General features: G+C 43.5%; 1 protein-coding gene across 1 annotated transcript in view; it reads left to right on the top strand.

The window, feature by feature from the left end:
- The first annotated feature begins 499 nt into the window (after positions 1–499).
- Positions 500–19836, top strand: part of LOC309333508 (gamma-aminobutyric acid receptor subunit gamma-4-like) — a 44686-nt gene continuing 25349 nt past the window's right edge. Inside the window, 3 exon segments of the mRNA XM_081847140.1 lie at positions 500–1535; positions 1538–1585; positions 1588–1723. Of these exon segments, the coding sequence (XP_081703266.1) occupies positions 1520–1535; positions 1538–1585; positions 1588–1723 (200 nt within the window). The 5' untranslated portion in view covers positions 500–1519.

The following is a 19836-nucleotide window of genomic DNA, read 5'->3' as shown; positions in this document are numbered from 1 at the left end:
TGGATGTAATCTTGGAGCTTTTGTCTATAATCCTTGAGAATTCTTGGAGAACAGGTGAAGTCCCTGCAAACTGGAGGCGGGTAAATGTTGTCTCCGTCTTCAAAGAGGGAGGGGAGAAGACCCAGGTAACTACTGTCCAGTGAGCTTGACAGTGATAACAGGAAAGGTCCTAATTAAATAATCAAAAGGATAGGAGCACATACAAAAGGAGCACATACAAAAGGATGCTGTGATTACTAAGACCCAGCATGAGTTGCTCAAAAACAAGTCATGCCAGACAAATCTCTTTCTTTTGATAGAGTTACAAGCTTGGTAGATCAGGGGAATTCTGTGGATGTAGTGTATCTTGATATTCTTGCAGAAAATTTGGTAAAATGTTGGCTGGACAAGGTAGCTGTTATGTGGATTTGTAGCTGGTTGAGAAAACAAGCTTGCACCATCTTCCATTTGACAGTGCTTTATATATATTTGAAAATGTCTATCATATCTCCTCTCAGATAAAGCCCACAAGCAGAACCCAATCACAAGAGCGCTCTGCTCTTACCCTGCAGTTCCCAACAACTAGTAGAAAAAAGCATTATTCCCTCTGACTGTGGAAACAGAGCATAACCATCATGGCTGGTAGCCACTTGTGTGTATGGTATCCCCCAAAGTAGTTAGAAATTTGTGAGAGCCTCATGACTTGACAAGTCCACTGAATGGGAGAGGCCTTCTCAGTGGTAGCTGCTCACAGGCAAATTTGGAATTCCCTCTCTAGAGAAGTTATACTGGCTCCCTCCTTGCTCTCCTTCTAACAGCGGGTGAAGACCTTCCAGCATTTCCCGCGCAGCCCCTTCTAGCTTCCTTCGGCGCGTCCAGACCCTCCTTCCCCCGGGAGTAGCCCTCTGGCATATCGAGGGACACTGCCTTTGGGGGCCTGGGGACGCTGCTCTTTGCCAATGTTGCCGGCTCCTTCCTCCACCCAAGACCGGCAGATGGGGCGTTAGGACCCAGTAGGATGGGAGCCGCTCTCCTGCACGCCCGCCAGCCCGGCCCGGTTGCGTCTCACGCACACACTTCGCTTGCTGGGCCAAAACAGCGGAGGGCGGCTAGGCGGCGCGATGCTAAACTTTTACCCTTCTCTCCCGAAGGATAAGGGGGAGCCAGGAGTCGGTAGCCCAAGCAAGAGAGCGAGGAGAGGGCTGGGCTGAGAGGCTGTGGACGTGTCGATCTCGCCCGACGGGCGGCAGCGCCTAGTCGCGCTTCGGCGGAGGGTTGGCGCGACTCTCCCACTCACGCGCCCTCCAGGCTTGGGGTTCGGATCGGATTGCGCTCGGCTGTGCTCGTTGCTGCCAGCACGTCGAGGCACCCTCCTGAGGGAATGCCGGTCCCTTCGCTGCCGCCGCCGCCGCCACTTCTCCACCGATTCCTTCTTCCTTGCTCGCTGGTAGCGGCGGCGGCAGCCACAAGTGTTTGCGCTCCCGGAGCCCAGACCGTGTAGTCCCGCGTCGCGTCCCCGCAGAGGCCGTCCCCACGGCGGATGCGCTACTGTCCGGACAGGAGGACGGGTTTCCTGCCGACGCCTTTCTCGTCCGGTGGTCCGGCTGCCTGCCTGCCTGCCTCCCCGAAGGTGGAGGAGTACCTCCGGGAGCCTGCGGCGGGGCTCGGGCAGCGCCCTCCTGAGGATGAGCGCTGGGAAAGTTCTCCTGATGTGCCTGGTCCTCGGTCCAGCCTCCCAAACGAGGTGAGCGAGCGCCCTGCCTACGGCTCCAGCATGCCCCAAACCCTCTCTGGGACCTACGACAAGTCGGCCACGGACACGTCGCCACCGCCGCCGCGCTCTGGCATACCCCAGCCCAACAACTTGTTTGAGAATGCTACACTTGTTCCCTGCATGCTGACTGAGGAGCGCGGGAGATCTCTGGGGACCTTTTAGTCTGAGCGCAGGCACTCCGAGTCGTGTCCCGCGGGGAAAGGTGGAAGGGGAACTGCCTGCTTGGCCTCACCCTTCGCGCCTGTAAAATGGGGATGTCTGTGTGGAGGGGGGATTCCAGGCTCTTTGCAAGCGCTTAGTGGAGCAGCATCAGGTCCCCTGGCTGGGAGGCTTCTCTGACCTTCTTTAAGACTCAAGTTAGGATGGTTCAGAACCAAGAGGGGAGAGAGGCAGCTGCTGGGATAGATTTGGAAGGTGGGATAGGATATATTATTTATTAACTATCTTTCTTTTTATTCACTTGAGTGAGACTCACATCTAGTTATCAGAGTTAAAAATATACCATCCTTCACAGCTTTGACAAGGAAACTAGGAACTAAGCTGTGTAGCTTTCTATAGTTATCCAAGATGCCTTCGGCAGACGGGATCTTCTCCTTTATTTATTCCTCTAAATAAAATAACACCACTGGAGTCTGTAATGTAAGGACATAAAAATATTGTTTTCTTACATAGTTGCAGACTTGAATCAAGTAGAAAATAGCAGTGAAATAAGTCAGGCAAAGTACACTTCTAGATTACAAAATACATTATTTAGATCAGGACCACAAAGACCCTGCATCCAATCCTACAGCTGCATGGTGAGAAAGAGGGTGTTCTCTGAGCAGGAAGGAGGTAATAAGAATTATATTCCTACTGTTACCTTTCGTGCCCCTCCAAGCAGAGGGTGTGACCTCACGGAGTGCCCTCTAGGAATTTACAGGGGATGCCTTGTGTCTTCAGCCTTTGTTCATCCAGCAAACATGGAATTTTACATTTTGACTGGAGCATCATTTCTCCACAACCCCCTTCTCAGGCATATATAACAATTTCATGCACATTTTATTAACCACCCTGAGTCCCATCTTGACTCGAAGATTCCAGAAACTGTCTCTCAGTAGAGGTTTGGTGAGAAGATCAGCAGTTATTTATTTTGTCTGGCAATAAGCCAGTTCTACAAGTACATCTTGAATTGCCTCACGCACAAGGTGATAAATTCCCCCAATATGCTTGGTTCTTGAGTGAAAATTCTCACTCCATGACAGCTTCCGACAACTCTGGTTGTCCTCTATCAGTCAAAAGGTCCTCTTCTGCACTAACCCAAAGTCTTTGGTCAGTTGATCGAGCCAGGCTAACTCTGCACACCTCTGTAGCAGGCAGCTGCATGTCCAGACTGTGGAAGATAAACATACACCATTCTGTTTATAATTATAATGGGAGCCTTTGCAAACATGAGAAAAAATAAACACCTGTGGATTTAAACTCTTTAGAGTCCCCAGCCTAGTCAATGTCCATTTAACCTATGAGTTTAGGGTGATTGTCAGCTGGCAACTTAAGTTTACAGTTCAGTAGGTGATCCTACTTTTTTGCTCAGAATTTCAACTGTGTTGCCAATATCTGGCCTAGTGGTGGTGGTCAGGTACAAAAGTTTTCCTTTTGCTGACCTGTACTGAGTGTTCTTGGCTCTTTAAAAAGCCAGCGTTCATAGGTGTTGCAACTGGGTGTGCTTCTTGCATCTCCAGATTGTCAAGCAGTTCAGTGACATTCTGCTTTTGACATAGAAGAAATTATTAATCTTCTTCTCTATTTGAAAACCTAAATAGTAGTGAGCTTTTCCTAATTCTTTAACCTCCACATCCTTGCTTAGATGCTTTACAACTTTTGTGTAGTCCTGGTCATTTTCAGTTGCAATAAAAAAATCATCAGCAAATGCCAAAACATAATGTCTATAATGTCCAAAATAGTCCATTTTTGCATTTAGTGTACAAAAACTTTTCTGTGTAGCCTTGTTTGTACTCTAGTTGTATGAGCATTATATGTAACTTTTTATTCCATGCTCTAGCACATGGGTTGGCAAACTAAGGACGGGGCCGGATCCAGCCCAAACACCTTCTAAATCCAGCCCATGGATGGTCTGGGAATCAGCGTGTTTTTACATGAGTAGAATGTGTGCTTTTATTTAAATTACATCTCTGGGTTATTTGTGGGGCCTGCCTGGTGTTTTTACATGAGTAGAATGTGTGCTTTTGTTTAAAATGCATCTCTGGGTTATTTGTGGAGCATAGGAATTTGTTTATTTTTTTGTCCCCCCCCCCAAAAAAAAATAGTCTGGCCCCCCACAAGGTCTGAGGGACAGTAGACTGCCCCCCTGCTGAAAAAGTTTGCTGACCCCTGCCTAGTAGCTTGCTTGAGGCCATAGAGTCACTTCTGAAGTTTAAATCCACTAAATGTACTTAATTTGGTTAGATAAAAACTTTGGGTTACTTCATGTAAATCTTGTCGTCAGAGATTTTGCTGTGCAAAAATGCTGCTTTAATGTCTATGTGTCTCACTTCCATTTGCTTAGAAGCTGCTATGCTTAAAATAATTCTAATGGTAGTGTATCTTACAACAGGATCAAATGTTCCATCATAGTCTTCTTCATATTTCTGAGAGGAGCCACAGGTTACCAACCTCACTTTATAGCCCTGAATTATCTGTACCCTGCTTTACCCTGATCGCCCACTTACTTCCAGTCCCCTTCTTCTGAGGAAGCTTGGTGAGAGACCAGATTTTGTTCTGGTGCAGTGCATCTATTTTTTTCCTGTGCAGGATTCATCCAGAGGCAAGCTTCAGTGTCTAGCATCCCTTCTATCTCTTCCCTGGTGAAAGGTTCTAGGGGTTGCACCAACCTCACAATATAGGACAGTGTTAGTGGTGGAACACCTCTGTTTGATCTGGCTGAGTGTCTGACCTCTGGTTCTGGAATTGCCTCAGTTTCCTCATCACTTTCTTCAAATTCAGGCATCTCCCCATCAGACTGTTCCTCATCACTTCTGCTGCTACTGCTGGTAGTCTAGTCCTCTGTGCCTTCTTCCTGTTCATCCCCTGTACAAGGGTGCTGTTACAGTAGACTGCAGATCTGGACTGTTATATTAGTTGTGGGAAGTACATGACGTCTTGTGTTTCTTCCTGTGGCTGCTCAGAGAAATTTACAACAGTTCCTCTTTTGTCAGCTTTGCTGTGCTCATCAAAATAAACTACATGTCTTGAGCTGACATTTCCTGTCTTTAAGCCCATAATTCTGTAGCATTCTCCTCCAGAAGAGTAACTAAGTAGAATTCGTTTTTTTCTGTTCTGGAGTCCAGCTTGTGCCTATTCTCTTAGAATACGTAGCTATGGACAATGCTGCCAAAAACATGTATGTGTAACAAGTTGGGTGTGAAAGTTCAAAAGGTGTGTATATAGTTCCCTTAGTTGGTAGTCTGTTTTGGAGGCATTCCACAGTGGCTACTCCGTCTCCCCACATACGTTTGGGAAGATTTGCATGCTTCTTGCCACTTCCGCACTAGATCTTTCTCTCTTGCAGCTGCACTCTGTTGTGGGGTGTAGGGAACACCCCTCTTCCAGAAGGCTTGTCACGTCATTTGAACGATACTCTTTGGCATTATCTGTGACTAGGGTTTAAAAAAAAAATATAAAAAAATTATTAACCGGCCAATCAAATCAAATCACATCACATAAATTCCGAATTACAAAGCCGAATTTTAAATTTTGTTGAGGGGACCCATATTTCAAGATCCGAAGGGGGATTCTGATCATCTTCTTGCTACTGCGTTAATGTCCAAAACAGTCCAAACAAAGTTCATAATTCTATCCAGTCTTATCTTGCTGTTTCCACATCACCTCTTGTTCATATATTTTCTCTTTTTTCTTTATGATCTCTTCTGATAGTCTCCTTAAGCCGATAAACACCAATAATAATCCTGTGTGAATTTTTCTGTTCTTCCAATCCTCAAATTGAGATGGTTTCCATATATCATCGCCTTCATAGATAACAGCGCTCTTTCCACCATTAATTACAGAACTGTCGTTCTTAAGTCCCACTGAGGAGTTTCACCCACAATATAAAAACAGCTCTATTTCTCTATTTCTCCTCTCAGACTTAAGTCCTCCGACAGAACTTCCCAATATGGCGACGGCACTTTTAACTGCATCATTCCAAAGCCCTTATACATTTCACGCTCTTCTCAAAACATGCTTTGGTTCGAAAGTTTATCTCCACACAGCCTTAAATCCACAGCTTAAGTCCTTAAAATGACATTTCTGGCTTGTGGGGGGGGGGTTCTTGTTTAATCACATATAAGAAAGAAAGTAAGGTTTTTTCACCTCCCCCATCAGTCCCTTTGCCATACCGAGTCTTGGCGTATCTTCTCGTGATTTATACTTGCTCCTTCGACTCTTCTTGTTTTATCAGAGATCTCTTCTGTTAGCAGTCTTTATTCCCCCTTCTTCCTTGAAATATGTGCATTTGCTTCATCCAAATTGTTTCTTTTGAAGTTCTTGCAGCTAGTGGCGCGGATCAGAGACGGTGTCCAGGAGCGCCGAAATCCCACAGGAGGGCATTGTGCCTAGTGCCCCCATCCCCACAAATTCGGGGGTGGTATAGGGCACAGCAGGCAAGGGCAGTCCCACCCCACAATCCTGGGGGGGGGGTAGGGAGGATATTTACTCCCATCACAGCCTCCAAATTACCTTGTGTGGGTCGGAGAGATGTTATTGTCAGCCATCTTCTGATGCACCCCCTAGTGGCCCCCCCTATCTGTGACTAGGGTTGAGGGTTTTCTGAAACAATACACTGAAACCTTTTCTGCCCAAAGTGGACACATTCATCGTGTTTCAGTTCAGTTCTGCAACATACAGGACTCACTGCAAGGGTTCTCTTTCACTTCAATTGCCACTTAGTATACCTGAACCTATAGAATCATAGAATTGTAGAGCTGGAACAGATCCAGAGCATTATCTAGCCCAACCCCCTGCAATGCAGAAATCTCAACTAAAGCATCCCTGACAGATGGCCATCCAATCTCTGTGTAGAAACCTTCAAGGAAGAAGAGTGCGCCACCTTCCAAGGGAGTTTGTTGCACTATCTTAACAGCTCTTACTGCTAGAAATCTCTTCCTGGTGTTTAGTCAGAATCTCCTTTCTTGTAACTTGGTCATTGGTTTGGGTTGTACCCTCCAGAGCAGGGGAAAACAAGCTTGTTCTATATTCCATGTGTTAGCCCTTTGGATTTTTGAAGATGGCGATCATATCTCATATCAGTCTTTTATTTTCTAAGCTAAACTCCTGTTAACTGTTTAATATATACAGTGGTACCTTGGGTTACAGACGCTTCAGGTTACAGACGCTTCAGGTTACAGACTCCGCTAACCCAGAAATAGTACCTCGGGTTAAGAACTTTGCTTCAGGATAAGAACAGAAATCGTGCTCCGGCAGCGCAGCGGCACCTGGAGGCCCCATTAGCTAAAGTGGTGCTTCAAGTTAAGAACAGTTTCAGGTTAAGAATAGACCTCCGGAACGAATTAAGTACTTAACCCGAGGTACCACTGTATTGGAATGGAAAATAAATATATAATCTGCCTGCATTATACTGTGAAACATGACTGGAAATTTCCATTGAAGCTGAAGAGAGCCTAACTAGTTAATCATTAAGTGGGGCTGTATCTTTGTGGCCCAGTTACAAGATGTTTAAATCTCATGAAAAAGGATTGTGTTACAGGTCTATGCATATGCTAATCTGTAGACACGCATCTTAGGTGGGGGTGCTCTTTTGTTTTTCAAGCTACTGAAGAGAAAGGATGTGTTGATTCTGTTTCCAGTAAACAGCCTCAGGATAATGGAGGCTGGAATGGAGAAGAGTCAGAGCTTTGATTTTTAGCTCAGCACGCAAGATATTTTTGATCTAAGACATTATGCCTTATGATGGGAACAGTGTAAGAAATCATGCATCTAACTGAATGTAACTTTTAGTGTTATGTTTGGAGTTAAAGTTCTGTAGGTAAAGATTCTGAACCATATTTTTGCACTGGAGAATTTTTATTTCAAAGAAGAGTCAGTTTTTATTCATCCAACTGCTTCCAAATGTGCAGTATTAATAACCTCAAAAACTCTCTCAGCTGTTTCTTATAAGGCTTGATTTTCAAACCCTTGATCATCTTGGTTGCCCTCCTCTGTACATGTTCCAGCTTGTCAATATCTTTCTTAAATGTCGCACCAAGAACTGGATTCAGTATTCTAGGTGTAGTCTAGGCAGAATAGAGCAGTACTTACTTATTTCCCTTGATCTGGACACTATACTTCTATTGATGCAGCCTAGAAGAGCATTAGGGTGTGTGTTTTTGCTGCTGTATCACATTGTTGACTCATGTTTAGCTTGTGGTCTACTAAAACCCTTAGGTCTTGCTTGTATATGCAGATGCAGCCTCTAGATTATCAAGCATCTGACCAGCAGTTTCGTCTTTCACTGTGTGAATCATTTCAGAAGCTGAAATATTGTCAAAGGGAAGTGATGCTGCTATATCACTCTCTTAATCCCATTTCCCCTTTGCTGTTACGGCTTCTTGGCTCCCTCCTCTGATCCATTCTAGCTCAATGCATGGCAAAATGCATTTCATTTAAATCTGGTTTCTGTTTAGGGAAGTTTTTAATGTTTGATGGTTTATCATGTTTTTAATATTCTGTTGGGAGCTGCCTAGAGTGTCTGGGGAAATAATAATAATAATAATAATAATAATAATAATAATAATAATAATAATAATATTCTCCAGCAGATATAGTTGTCCTCTGTAAGTTTGGACAGCTTAAAGTTTGCCTCAACAATAACATTCACACTAGCAATCTCAAATATTAAAAAATTGGGGGGGATCACAAAATTGAAAAATTGAGAAAAATGTGCCAAATTAAAAAATAAAACTTAAAATTCAAAATGAAAAACTTCACTGACAAAGAGACAGTCTGCTCATGAGCCAGAGGGATCTTTGGTCCCATTGCAGTGCAGAGCCTCTCACCTGTCTCTTCTCTGCCATGCATCACCCCAAGCAGTCACAGTGTCCTTTTGAGGGCAGTTGTGGAAAGGCTAGAGGCAGCAGACAACAACACGAGAGGCAAGGAGGCAAGCTGAGCCCTGTCCAGGGCACCCTGAGGCCATGATGCTTTTCCAAGGGGGGGGGGGAGGGAACCATAGAATCATAGAGTTGGAAGAGACCACAAGGGCCATCGAGTCCAACCCCCTGCCAAGCAGGAAACACCATCAGAGCACTCCTGACATATGGTTGTCAAGCCTCTGCTTAAAGACCTCCAAAGAAGGAGACTCCACCACACTCCTTGGCAGCAAATTCCACTGTCGAACAGCTCTTACTGTCAGGAAGTTCTTCCTAATGTTTAGGTGGAATCTTCTTTCTTGTAGTTTGGATCCATTGCTCCGTGTCCGCTTCTCTGGAGCAGCAGAAAACAACCTTTCTCCCTCCTCTATGTGACATCCTTTTATATATTTGAATATGGCTATCATATCACCCCTTAACCTCCTCTTCTCCAGGCTAAACATGCCCAGCTCCCTTAGCCGTTCCTCATAAGGCATCGTTTCCAGGCCTTTGACCATTTTGGTTGCCCTCCTCTGGACATGTTCCAGTTTGTTGATGTCCTTCTTGAACTGTGGTGCCCAGAACTGGACACAGTACTCCAGGTGAGGTCTGACCAGAGCAGAATACAGTGGCACTATTACTTCCCTTGATCTAGATGCTATACTCCTATTGATGCAGCCCAGAATTGCATTGGCTTTTTTAGCTGCCGCATCACACTGTTGGCTCATGTCAAGTTTGCGGTCAACCAAGACTCCTAGATCCTTTTCACATGTACTGCTCTCAAGCCAGGTGTCACCCATCTTGTATTTGTGCCTCTCATTTTTTTTGCCCAAGTGCAATACTTTACATTTCTCCCTGTTAAAATTCATCTTGTTTGTTTTGGCCCAGTTCTCTAATCTGTCAAGGTCGTTTTGAAGTGTGACCCTGCCTCTGGGGTGTTAGCCACCCCTCCCAGTTTGGTGTCATCTGCAAATTTGATCAGGATGCCCTTGAGTCTATCATCCAAGTCATTGATAAAGGTGTTGAATAAGACCGGGCCCAAGACAGAACCCTGTGGCACCCCACTAGTCACTCTTCTCCAGGATGAAGAGGAACCATTGATGAGCACCCTTTGGGTTTGGTCAGTCAGCCAGTTACAAATCCACTGAGTGGTAGCATAATCAAGACCGCATTTTACCAGCTTCTTTACAAGAATATCATGGGGCACCTTGTCAAATGTCTTGCTGAAATCAAGGTAGGCTACATCCACTGCGTTCCCTTCATCTACCAGGGTTGTAATTCTGTCAAAAAACGAGATCAGGTTAGTCTGACATGACTTATTTTTCAGAAATCCATGCTGACTATTGGTGATCACAGCATTCCTTTCTAGGTGCTCACAGACTGTTTGCTTAATGATCTGCTCCAGAATCTTCCCTGGTATTGATGTCAGACTGACTGGGCGGTAATTATTTGGGTCCTCTCTTTTCCCCTTTTTGAAAATAGGGACAACATTTGCCCTCCTCCAGTCTGCCGGGACTTCGCCTGTTCTCCAGGAATTCTCAAAGATGACTGCCAGTGGTTCTGAGATCACATCTGCCAGTTCTTTTAATACTCTTGGATGCAGTTCATCTGGCCCTGGAGGCTTGAATACATCTAAACTAGCCAAGTATTCTTGTACTATCTCCTTAGTTATTCTGGGCTGTGTTTCCTCTGCTGAATCATTTGCTCCAAATTCTTCAGGTCGGGCATTGTTTTCTTTATCGGAGAAGGCATTGAGGAGTTCAGCCCTTTCTGTGTCCCCTGTTTGCATTTCACCATCTTCTCCTCTGAGTAACCCCACTGTTTCTTTGTTCTTCCTTTTGCTACAAACATACCCATAAAAGCCTTTTTTGTTGCTTTTAACCTCTCTAGCAAGCCTGAGTTCATTCTGTGCTTTAGCTTTTCTGACTTTGTGCCTACATGTGCTGGCTATTTGTTTGAATTCCTCTTTGGTGGTTTCCCCCCTTTTCCATTTTTTGTACACATCCTTTTTTTAATCTTAACTCAGTTAAATGTTCTTTAGATAGCCACCCTGGCTTCTTTAGGCACCTTCCATGTTTCCGTCTCATTGGTATTGCCTGAAGTTGTGCTTTTACTATCTCCCTCTTAACAAACTCCCAGCCATCATGAACTCCCTTTCCTTTTAGTATTACTGTCCATGGGATCTCACCCAGCACTTCCCTAAGTTTTATGAAGTCGGCTTTCTTAAAGTCAAGAAATTGAGTCCTAGTATGCTTGGCTGCTCCTTTCCGCTGTATAGTAAACAGATGGGGAAAGATGGGGGGGATTTGCTGTGAATAATGACCTCAAGAGAAAAGTCCTGGGGCTGGATCCATAAACACAGAATAAGACGCCTGGGCCCGCAATTTGAAAGGCTGGTCCCAGATGCAGTTATCCAGTGATGGGGGACAGACAGGTAAAGAACAACTCTCCTCTGGATGATGTTCTAACAGGTTCTGGGACAGAGCCCTCTGATGAGGCTCAGCTCAGTCTCCATCCTGGATATCTGCAGCTATTCCTTTGGCTGTTGTCTCTAAATCCTGAATAGACCCATTAGTGCTCCCTTTCAGTAGGTTTGTGCAGCCACAATCCCCAGGTCAAGGGGAGCATTTGCCAAGGGCCAGATCCTAACCCCCACCACCCCTGCACAGAACCCACTGCCAGCCCCTGTAGCCCACAGCTGTCATGCTCCTCCTCCTATTCCTTCTTCACCTTAAAACAACAACAACACCTGAACTAGTTTTGATTTTGAAACTAAACCAAAAGCTGAGCTTTCAACTTGGACTGAGAGGTATCTTAAGCTTTTAGTTTACATCAGATGATTAATTAATTTCTTTTTCAGATCACTTCCTATGAAACACCTTGAAGCAATTTAGCAATGAAAACACATATAAAACAATTTCATATATATATAAAAGGATTTAAAATCCAACTCAGATACGGTCTGAGATAATTAATTTGTTAGTTATGTCAGGTGATTAATTGACTAGTTTGAAGAAATCCTCCCCCAAATTTCAGTGCATACACTATTTAGAAGATAGCATCACCATGATGGATATTCTCCTGGGAGGAGGGGGAGACCCAGTCCTTGCTTAGAAAATCATTTGCAACTGGAGCTGAGGTATATATTGTTGTGTTGGCAACAATGCTGTCAGCAGATCAACCATCGTCTCACAGGACTTCTTTGAAAATGTGATGGGAAATCCACATCAGGCTTTAAGTGAGGAACCAGTTTATCCATGCAAATTACTACACACTGTTATTACTACACGCTGTTAGAGGGCACTTTGAGAGGAGAGTGAAGATGGTAAACTGAGACCTTGATCACTTCCTTGCTGCCAAGCCTCCTTGTCATAAATAATGCCCTTCTCCAACATCCCTCTTTTGCCAGAATGCAGGCAGGGGCCAGTGATTGATCCCTCTCATGAACAGATGGAGCTGCCTTCAGTCCTAGGCTTGCCACGCATAAGGAAAATTCCTGACATGTCCTGGTTTTGGGGAGTAAAAATGGGTGCGGGGGGGGGGATTTGCCAAAGCGGCAAAATGTCAGGGAAAACCCAGATTTATGGCAACATGGAAAAAGCAGTGGAAACAGTTCCAAAACCTTAAAAATTACTGTTGGGGGAAAGAGCTAAACAATTTCGGTTTGTTTCCCAAAAATGCTCAACAATTTTGGGGTTTGTCAATTTTGCAGATGTCAGGAATTTTACTTTTTGATATATGGCAACTCTTGTCCATCCAGCCAAACAGGCTGCAGGCTGTGAGATCCATGAAACTGTGACCTTCTTCATGCAAAGTATGTCAATCAACTATGGTCCTCTCCCTTTGCAAACATCCCAAGGAGCAACCAAACTATGGTAGGCTAGAGATGACTTCAGAATCAGGTGTCACATGGGCATGGTGGCTTGGGGAAACCCCATGTAAAATCAGGCCAATTAAAGAGGATTCTATCCAGCTTTTATATTCCTCCTTTTCCTTGCCCTGAAAAAGCAATTTTGTGAGTGGTGCCCAAAACGATAGCCTCTCAGAATTCCATATGTTCCAGCAGGCCCCAAAGTTGGGGGGGGGGGCTTGCACTGGAATATAAGCATAACCTTTCTGAGTCAGCCAAGGTCCATGTAGCCCAGTATTCTGCCACAACTGGTGTTCAGCAGCAGGCTGTTCTGCTACATAGGGGGATTGGTGGCTGCCCTGATAATTGAAGTTAGGCTGTTCACCTCTGAGTTTTAAAATCATCCGTATGACAGGCCATCCCAATATCTCAGCAATGGACCGTGTCTGTGAATTATGAAGATGTTCTCCTTCCATCTGCTCTCTGCTGACATCCATTTCAAGGGTAGAGGCCAAGATTTGTTGCTCTAGTAGCAAGGAAGAGTCTTGTAACTCCTTAAAACTAAGAAATCTTATCCCCAAAACTGGAGTCTAAACCTTCTGTCACAATGGCTCTACTCTGCCTCCACAGTCGAAGGATGTTTCAGATTACCAGTTGCTAGAAGCTACAGGAGGGGAAAGTCACTGTTGTGCCTGGGTCCTGCTAGTGGGTTTCCCATTACGGGCATCTTATTGGGCATTCTTACTGGCAACAAGTTTCATCAGAGGTCCTCAAGTGATTACTGATTTGAGAGAATCTCCTCCACTCCCCACAGTTTTATCAATCAACCATCAGGTCACCTTGTTCTCTGCCTCCATTTCCCCAAGCTAATCCTCCCTTTCCAACCCCAACTCCACTGTATGCCTTCCCTCATACAGGGGCGGAGGAAGGGGAGGAGTGGGGTTGGTCCACCTTGGGTGTTATCACTGAGGGGTGGTGACATTCGGCGTGCCACCTGCCCGTGACTCCCAAGCCTACCCCGAGCCCTTCATTTTGACACCCCCTGCAAATGAGAGGTGACCCTGTTCTCTGTACCTACCAGGGAGGAAGAGACTGGTGGCAACTACTAATTATGGGTGACTGAACAAAAGTAAGCCTGTGGGATGTTGGATGGATTTGGATGGATTTGGAGTGTAGGATAGGATATTCTTATTTATCCCTCCTCTTACTTGTATGAGCTTAATGTCAAGTAAGCAGAGTTTAAAATTGACATTTCTTTGCATTATAAAATGTGGAAACTCCTGAGACAAAGGGTTGCTTTACCTTAATATTAATATCCAGGATGCTTCAGCAGATTGTATGTTCCCCTTTTTATCCCTCTAAACAAAATAAACTCAGAGAAGTCTGTAATGCAAGAATTTTTTGTTTTTGTTTACTTACATAAAGCTTCAGATTTGATTGAGCAGTAAGCAGCAGTAAAAAACAAGACAGGCAGAATCTACTTGTACATTACAAAATACAGTATATGGTTGAGATCAAAATGGAGTCTGTGCTCAGGAGAGCACAGACAACCATCCTCTCTCTTTTGTTACATGGGGAAGAAGACTGAGCTCTGAGCAGGACATAAGTAGTAAAGATTCTTCTTCTTTTGCTTACCTTTCCCTGTGAAGATAAGCAGAGGATGTGACCTCACAGAGTGCTCTCTCTACGAATATGCAGGGGAGCCCCATGTGCCTTTGCTTATCTAGCAACACATGAAATTTTATTTTGGCTGAACTATTGTTTCCCACATGGACTGCCAATCAGAGTTGATGAGCTTACACACCTCCTCAGAAGTGTCTGGACCAGAAAAACAGCACAATTCAGATCTGGAAACTAATCTCTGAATCTGCCAATCTGGTGTGTTTTTGTTGCCCCCTTCTGAGCTGACTACAGTAGCTGAGGTCTGGGTGCTCTTTCTTTAACCAAGTGTGCTTGGCCTCTGCTGACATGGCTTGATTTTGGGATAATGTCAAGCATCACCCAAGGAGGGGATGTCAAAATCCATCTTTCTCTTCTGAATCTGTTAATTAATATGGCTGACACATCCCTGGCCAGGGAAGAAACTGTCCCTTAGCTTGCCTGCCCCTCACAGCCCATCATGCACACCCACCATAAAATGTGTGTGTGTGTGAATGCATGCGTGTGTGCATGCGCGCACACACGCACACAGGATGATAGTGCTCCAGTAGGTCTCTCCCATCTGAGCTGCCTTTTCATGAATTGCCTGGTCAAGAGAGGTGCTTGTTTTGACAAGCAGGTTTTACAGTATGTCAGGCATGAATACCTTTTCCTCTTGATTCCGTTTGAGCAAGACAAGAGCTGGGCTGTACCTTTCACAAGTTGCCAGATTGAATTGCTGTGTCTTGACACAACATCTCCTCCAGCCTGCTCAGCTCTTGATTGCAAAATGTTTGCTGCGTGTGACATTTCCATTAACAGGCACAAGGCATGTCCCCTGCACCTCCCTAATTGCTTGGTGCCTGCAGGAGCCTTGCCATCACTTATTACACCTGGGAGATGGAAGAGCTTCCCCTGCTTATTACTGGGAAGTGGAAGCAGGGAGGGGAGATTGTAAACTTCTCACTAAAATTGAATCAATAAGCAGGCAGAGGAAGGGGCACCTCGAGGCACACGTCTTTAAATCCAGTGCCTTATTGTATTACGGGATGTGTGCGTCTGCGTGCGTGCACGTGTGCTGGGGCACATCACAGCAGCCAACTTACCCAATGGCACATATTGAAATGATCTCTCAGTTTTCCTGCCTGGGATTCAAAAGAGCATAAGAACATAAGATGAGCCCTGATGTATCAGGCCAAAGGGGGCCCATCTAGTCCAGCATCCTGTTCTTGCAGTGGCCAAGCAGATGCTCAAAATAGAAGCCCACAATCAGGACCTGAGCAAAAGAACACTTTCCCTTCCTCTGGTTTCCAGCAGCTGCCGTTGCGAAGCATTACTGCCTGTAGAGGAAGAAGTAGCCATGGATAGCTTTCTCTATGAATTTGTCTAATCCTCTATTAAGAACATCCAAGTTGGTGGCCATGACTGCCTCTTGTGGAAGGGAGTTCCATAGTTTAACTCTGTGCTGCATAAAGGACTTCATGTTATCTATCCTGAATCTTCCAACATTCAGCTTCATTTGACGCCCACAAATTCTAGTGTTTCTGGGGGGGTGGTTTAGTTTTCTCTGTCCACTTTCTCCATGCCATGCATGATTTTATAAACTTCTATCACGTTGCCTCTTACTTGCCTTTTCTCTAAATTAAAAAGCTCCAAATGCTGCAACCTTTCCACGTAGGGGAGTTGCTCCATCTCATTGATCATTATTGTTGCCCTTTTCTGAAACTTTTCCAGCTCTTCAATCTCCTTTTTGAGATGAGATAGCCAGAACTGTACAGATTTAGTGTAGCAGAGCACCTGCCACTCAAGCCTCCAGTTCTTTACAGCCCTGGTTCTTTGCAGCCTTCACTTTTGTCAGGAGTTATCTCTGCATGAGCATGTCATGTGTGGGGGAAATTGCAGTAAAACATAACTATGCATGAGTGCTAGTTAGTGTGAAAAGGGGTTAAAACCACAGAGTTGGATTCCTAGACTCAACTAGTACACACACACACACACACACACACACACACACGTTCTCCAATGAGTAAAGAAGTGGAGCATTCTCTTCCTCTTATCACCCTTTTCACCATGTATCCTATCAGGAAGTACGTGTCTAATCTTCACTCCAAGTGCAGACCATGTGTTTGAAACTATCTTTCCGTATCCCCCCCCCCCCAAGTAATCTGCCTGTGTTCTTCTTGCTGCTGTTTGGATAAACGCATTAATCTGACCTTTTGAACAAGCTACTCTCTTTATACCTCTTTTGCAATGAACAGACCACACACCTTTAAGCAAAGCATTTTAAATGTACTTAACAGTGTGTGGTCTGTTCATTGCAGGAGAGATAGAAAGAGGGGAGCTCTTTATAAAACCAAACAGGATAAGGGGTCTAAGAACCTATTTTCCCATGTTATACTGTTGCTAAACTTTTGTGAGTTTGAACTCTGCTACTGGGTGCTCTCTCCTACTAGAAAGTGAGTTTAGCCCCAACAATTAATAGCTGCAGAAAAAAGAAAGAATCTTTATTAAGAAGCCCAAAATCGGGAGGGAAGGAGGTCAATAGGTGCGTAGAGGAAAGGTTTAAATATCTAAAGATATAAAGATTCAAGGAAGAAGACAAAGAATTGTAATGGATGTTATTTTTGTGCTATGTATGGATATTTCTTTTGAATTTGTTGATTTGTTTTTTTCTTTTGGTTTTTTTTTTGAAGAGAAACTCAATAAAAAGAAAATTAAAAAGAAAGAAAGAAAGTGAGTTTAGCCCCACATGTTGAATCCAGGCACCCAGCTGATTCTTTTGTTATTTACCCCACACACATGGGTCACAGGGATTCATATATTTATTTCCCCACAATTTGGACTCTGCTTCAGTGACTTGAACAGCATTTATTCAAATGAGCACCCCCTGGATCCCATGCCCTATGATTCCTTACCCTGAGAGTAAGCCTAAGCAGGGGGAACTGTCGCAGTTGCATACTGCTTCTTGCTTTACCCCCTGCTGGTCATTTTCACCCAACTGCTCCTGCTTTTCCCTGTGCTGAATTTTGATTGTATGCTCCTTGGGACATGGAGTTCTCCTCTTGTGCTATGTAAAGTACCAGGAACACACATAGTCCTATATTGATTTGTACTGCTATAGCACATCAACTTGTATTGAGGTTCACGTATGCCTGTTGTGTTATATACCGTATTTTTCGCTCCATAAGACGCACCTTTTCCTTTTTTTTTTTTTGAAATCCAATTAATTTTTATTTTTTAAAAAAATACTGTTGCCAATAACCCCTTTGCAATATTAAGCCCCCGTCTAAAAGCCCCCTGCACCTCTCTTTTTTTTTATAATAATTTTTATTCATTTTCCAAACACATAATAAAGACAAGCGAAACACAAAACAAAAACATACAAAACATTTAAACATGTATAACTTCATAATCTTATTTTCATGCACCTTCTTTCCTTCGACTTCCCCATACCTCCCCATCACTGCATCCTTGTTTTATGATTCTTTAGCAACCCTTTAGTCAATTTATCTATAATTCCCTTTCATTAAGTTTTCTTTAATTTGTTAATTACAGCTGTAATTCTCTGCTTCTTACCCCTTGACATCTTAACACTCCTCAATTTTACAACAGTTTTTAAGATATATTTTAAATTTCTTCCAGTCCTCTTCCACTGTCTCCTTCCCCTGGTCGCGGATTCTGCCAGTCATCTCAGCCAGTCCCATAAAGTCCGTCACCTTTGTTTGCCATTCTTCCAGAGTAGGTAGTTCTTGCATCTTCCAATACTTTGCCAGAAGAATTCTTGCTGCTGTGGTAGCATACATAAAAAAAATCCTGTCCCTCTTTAACACCAATTGGCCAACCATGCCCAAGAGAAAAGCCTCAGGTTTCTTGAAAGAAAATATAATGAAAATGATCTATAGGTGGTACATGACCCCAGTCAAGCTTGCAAAGATATATCACTTGCCCAATAACAATTGTTGGAAGTGTAATGAATGAGAAGGAACTTTCTATCATCTTTGGTGGACCTGCCCGAAGATTAAGGCCTACTGGGAAATGATCTATAATGAAATTAAGAAAATCCTTAAGTGGACATTTATAAAGAAACCAGAGGCTTTTCTCTTGGGCATGGTGGGCCAAACGGTTCCAAAGAAAGATAGAACATTCTTTATGTACGCAACAACAGCAGCAAGAATTCTTTTGGCGAAGTATTGGAAGACTAAAGAAGTACCTACTCTGGAAGAATGGCAGACCAAGGTGACTGAATTCATGGGACTGGCAGAGATGACCGGCAGAATCCGTGACCAGAAGAGAGAGACAGTGGAAGAAGACTGGAAAAAATTTAAAACCTATCTTAAAAATTGTTGTAAAATTTTGGAATGTTAAAGATGTCAAGGGATTAGATATAAAGAATTACAGCTGTAAAAATTGAAATTTAGAAAAAAGCTCTAAAGAGAATTAAATATAAAAAGGGATGAAGGATTGCTAAAAAAAAATTTAAAATAAGGATGCAGTGAAGGGGAGGTTTGGGGAAGTCGCGTTATGTTTGTTTGTTTTTTGTTTATGTTGTAAAACTAATAAAAATTATTTTAAAAAAAAAAAAAAGCCTCAGGTTTCTTAGGAAAGGTCCACTTAAGGACTTTCTTGATTTCATTATAGATCATTTCCCAAAAAGCTTTAATCTTCGGGCAGGTCCACCAAAGGTGGTAAAAAGTACCTTCAGTCTCATTACATTTCCAACATTTATTATTGGGCAAATGATAGATTTTTGCAAGCTTGACTGGGGTCATGTACCACCTATAGATCATTTTCATTATGTTTTCTTTCAAAGCATTACATGCGGTAAATCTAACACCAGTGGTCCATAACTGTTCCCAGTCAGCAAACATAATGTCATGACCGATGTCTTGTGCCCATTTAATCATAGCTGATTTCACTGTTTCATCCTATGTATTCCATTTCAACAGCAAATTATACATTCTTGACAAATTCTTAGTATTGGGTTCTAACAGTTCTGTTTCTAATTTTGACCTCTCTTTCTGAAATCCTATTTTCCTATCCTGTTTAAATGTCTCATTTATCTGATGATAGTGCAACCAATCTCGAACTTTGGACTTTAATTTCTCATAACTCTGAAGTTTAACTCTTTCACCATCATGTTCTAAGATTTCACAATATTTTGGCCATTTAGAATCCATATTAAGTTTTTTCACCTCCTTGGCTTCCATTGGTGACAGCCACCTGGGAGTTTTACTTTCCAACAGATCTTTATATCGGATCCAAACATTATATAATGCTTTCCTAACAATATGATTTTTGAAACCTTTATACACCTTTGCCTTATCGTACCATAAGTATGCATGCCAGCCAAAGTTATTATCGTACCCTTCCAGATCCAAAATGTCTGTGTTCTCAAGAAGTAGCCAGTGTTTCAGCCAACAGAAAGCTGCCGATTCATAATAAAGTCTTAAGTCCGGCAGGGCAAACCCCCCTCTATCTTTTGCATCAGTTAAGATCTT

The sequence above is a fragment of the Podarcis erhardii genome (assembly GCF_964252035.2).
Source record: "Podarcis erhardii genome assembly, chromosome: Z".
In the NCBI taxonomy this organism is placed as follows: domain Eukaryota; kingdom Metazoa; phylum Chordata; class Lepidosauria; order Squamata; family Lacertidae; genus Podarcis; species Podarcis erhardii.
This window is presented reverse-complemented; position numbering and strand designations above follow the sequence as displayed.